This window comes from Sinocyclocheilus rhinocerous, unplaced genomic scaffold (assembly GCF_001515625.1).
Source record: "Sinocyclocheilus rhinocerous isolate Xijiao unplaced genomic scaffold, SAMN03320098_v1.1 scaffold1496, whole genome shotgun sequence".
NCBI lineage: Eukaryota > Metazoa > Chordata > Actinopteri > Cypriniformes > Cyprinidae > Sinocyclocheilus > Sinocyclocheilus rhinocerous.
Window position 1 is genome coordinate 230,512 of NW_015644664.1, and position 4,177 is coordinate 234,688.

General features: G+C 37.9%; 1 protein-coding gene across 1 annotated transcript in view; it reads left to right on the plus strand.

The window, feature by feature from the left end:
• Positions 1–3,849, plus strand: part of LOC107758787 (translation initiation factor IF-2-like) — a 20,512-nt gene extending 16,663 nt beyond the window's left edge. The window contains exons 11-13 of the mRNA XM_016576604.1: positions 777–899; positions 984–1,067; positions 2,049–3,849. Of these exons, the coding sequence (XP_016432090.1) occupies positions 777–899; positions 984–1,067; positions 2,049–2,267 (426 nt within the window). The 3' untranslated portion in view covers positions 2,268–3,849. The remainder of the gene's footprint in view (positions 1–776; positions 900–983; positions 1,068–2,048) is intronic.
• Positions 3,850–4,177: the final 328 nt, after the last annotated feature.

Below are 4,177 nucleotides of genomic sequence, written 5' to 3' on the forward strand. Positions count from 1 at the left end.
AGGTGTGACGTGCATTCTTTTTGGCTCATTAAAAATATATCTTGCTGCTGCGTTCTGGATTAATTGTAAAAGTTTGATAAAACTGGCTGAAAGACCTGCCAGGAGAGCATTGCAATAGTCCAGCCTGGACAGAGCAAGAGCTTGAACAAGGAGTTGTGAAGCATGTTCCGAAAGAAAGGGCCTGATCTTCTTGATGTTGAATAAAGCAAATCTGCAGGACCGGGCCGTTTTAGCAATGTGGTCTGAGAAAATCAGCTGATCATCAATCATAACTCCAAGGTTTCTGGCTGGTTTTGAAGGAGTTATGGTTGATGTGTCTAACTGGATGGTGAAACTGTGATGAAATGATGGGTTTGATGGAACCACAAGGCTAGGTTGAGTTGAAGGTGATGGTCCTTCATCCAGAAAGAAATGTCAGACAAGCTGAGATGCGAGCAGCTATCGTCGGATCATCAGGATGGATATATATATATATACAGTATACCCAGTTAACAAAATTGTTAATTTTTTTCTTTCTTTTCATTTTGTACTATTTTGTACACTAATGTTGGAATGTGCCAAAAGAAAAAAAGAGTTTTGCTCAGATATACACATCAATATCTGAAAGAAAAAAACCCCAGTAGTCAGATGTTAGGTTGATCTGTTTTAGTCTCTCTACTGATGATTCAGTCATAAGCTTTCACACAATCAGTTGACCATCTTCTTGAATCCTCTCACTGTTCTTTTCATTTGCTGTATATAAAACAGTCTTCTCTGATCTTCCTCTGACACATCAGGTCGACGCGTCTAAGACCAGCACTCTCGAGGCCGCTGCCAAACCTGAAGAACCTCCAGCGCCAAAAGCAGAGGAGAAGAAACTAGAGAAGAAATCCACTTTTGGAAACATGTTCAAACCCAAGGTAAAGACGGGATGCGTGGAGTGCAGGTGTGTGAGTGTATCAGATGTGTTAGTGCATGCAGTAACAGCTGTGTGTGAATTCGAGGTTCTGCTCGGCCAGGTGAGCAGCAGGATCCAGGCCGCGGCGTCCAGCGCTGCCGCCAGCATCTCCCTCATGTCTGCTGCAGCGGTAAACGCCGCTAGATCAGGCCCCTTCTGCATTAACCACACTGACTGATTTCACTGTTCCCAAACTCACAGCTGTTCTCTGACAATACAAGTTCAACTGAGTCAAAACACATCTACAGTATCACAGTTATTAATCAACTTAATATTTCAGCAGTGTAATATGGCCTTTGTTTTCTGAAAAACTCATTTCTATAAAAATCCTTTACCCTTATATTTCTTATATTCTTATATTTCAAATTTTCTTTTAAACTCCTTTTCTTCTTTTCTTTTCTTTCAAAATTTCAAAACTTCAGACTTTCAAACTCCCTTCCTTCCTTCATTCCTTCCGTTCTTCCTTTTCTTTCTTTCTTTCTTTCTTTCTTTCTTTCTTTCCTTTTTCCTTTCTCCTTTCTTCAGTTCATTTGAGAAGTGGGTTAATTTATTTGTTCACTTTTTACTTTATTTGATTACTTGTAATTTTTATGACTTCCTTAATATATTAATATATATATATTGTGTGTGTGTGTGTGTGTGTGTGTGTGTGTGTGCACTACCATTCAAAAGTTTGGGGACAAAATGTTATAGTGGTTTTAAAATAAGTCTCTTATGCTCACTAAGGCTGCATTTACTTGATCAACAGTACAGTAATATTATGAAATATGATTACAATTTAAAACAACTTTTAAACAACAAATCATTCTAATATCCTTATGTGGTGCTAAAATAACATCTTTAATTATTTTCAATGTTGAAAACAGTTTTACAACTTTTTTAGGATTCTTTGACAAATGTAAAGTTTAAAAGAACAATTATTTTAAGTGGATTTTTTTGTAACATAAATGTCAATGCTCTCTTTTGATCAATGTAATGCATTCTTGCTGAATAAAAGCATCAACTTACTGACTCCAAACTTTTGAACAAGAGTGTAGAAAATCTAAAATATAATGTGCACAAGAATAAAAAAATCATCTCATTAACCGCCGTTCGTTTCTCGCAACACAAGGCACCAGAGTCCAAGAAGGAGACTCCAGCTGCTCCTCCCGTGGCAGAAGCCGCTCCACCCGCGAAGGCCAAAGAGGAGCCGAGACCCACCGCTCCTGCACCGCAAGCGGCCCCAGACAACAAATCAGCCGATAGCACAGAGAATGCCTCCCCCAACATGCCCCACAAGCTGGAGAAGAGGAACTCCCTCCAGCTGTTCTTCAAGAACCTGGTTAAGTAGAAACCCAGAGATTCTCCAGGGCTAGGGATTCCACCCACACAACTGTGTGAGCATTCGCAATCTGTGTACTTTAACTCATCAGTTGTATGTAGTTTGCCAGTTAAATGCTGTCGAGAAGCGTTTTGTAATTCTGTAACCAACCTGATTATTTCGATATTGCTGGCTATTAATCTTAAAACAGTGATCTTTGAGGTGAGGAATTAAAATACAAAAATCAATATTTACAGTGTATATCCACTAGATGGCCTCAATTACCAACCTATCTAGATTATTCGATCAATTCCATAGCAACTTATTTGTGTTGCGTTTTAATAAAATGTAATCAATATTTTAAATTATTTAATTAAACTGGACACTAAAATTTAGCATGTAATTTTTTTTATTGCATGAAAACTAATAATATTGCATGAAATCTCAATCTCATCATCTAAACATGTAATTTTAATCTTTGTTGCGATTATATAACTTCTTCATAAATAAAAAATACTTTTTGTCATGTAATATAAATGTATCTATCCACAATTATGGTTATTTCGAGCGGGATCATCCCTGTCAATTATCTCGGACAAACATGTGATGACAACTAAATGATCTCAGATAATAAAGCACACAAATTCACCAAAGCTGCGCTTTAAAGACGTGTTGGAGCAAGATCCGCTTTTGTAAATAAAAGCCCAGTTGTCAGACGGGTTTTGCTTCAGGCACCCTTACAGACGAGCAGTAAAAAACACACACTTTCTTGCTAAGTTAGGATCACTAATGTTGCGTTATGCGTTGGTGTGTCTCACAGGGCCAAAAACGCCATTCTGATGCCGGAGTGCAAACGGACCCTGTGGCACCCGAGAAGGCCAAATAAAACCCCGCCTTTGTTTTGATCGCTCATCTGTGCCAAAACCGTTGGCAGTCATGCACATAAGAACATATTTACCAAAGTTGGGAGGTATTATGCTGACCTGCAAGGCCCAAATTTGAAGCAACTATCAAATAATAATCTGAATCCCCATGTGTTTAGTGAGAGCAGAAGTAAGTGTAACGATTTCCCTGTTAAGCAAGTGCTACATGTTGTTTATGACCGGAGGGAGGAACTTGTGTTGTTTTTCGCAGAGAAACGTGTCAGAGTTGCGTGGTGTGGCATGAGATGGAAAAGTGAAAGTGAAAATGTAATCCTGCATTGAAGATAAACTCCCTTTTTTATGTGCATGTTAAAATGTAAAATATGTTAACTATACTAACACTGCTCATATTGCATCGCAATTTCTATGCATTGTGCATTAAAGCCGTTGCATTAAGATGCCTTTTCACCGGGACAAAGCAAACATCATGCGCGTTTGCATGTGAAAAGAATTTATTTATGTAATCATACACTATCTGATTGTGAATTCAACGAACCGTCGTCTGCTTATTTCAATCACTGAAACGTACACAGCCAATTTGAATTCCACTTAAAGTGCAAAACTTCTGAATCACTTTAATAGATCCATAGAAATCACAAGTATTTATTTAACATAATGCCAATCAAATTGAGCACCATATATTATTATTCCAACTTATTCGGTTATTTAAGTTCAGCCCAGTTTTTATATTAAAAAAAAAACATTCATTTCTAAGATTGTTTATTAATCATAACTTACTAACTAAACCACATTACAATTATTGTCTTTTTATTTGCTTGGCCGTCCAGTTCTGACCGGGGAGACTAAAAAGAATAAATGCTTTATTTTCTTTATTTTCCGAACATATCAGTTGTTATTAGAACAGTATTGTTACGGGGCTGACAAGACGTGAGACATGCGGATCCATGTGCAAGCTTTATTAAAGCAGAGAGGTCAGAAACACAGGCAGGGTCGAACAATGGCGAACAGGTATATGGCGGGCAAGACACAAGAATAATCCTAGGGCTAGCGAAGGTC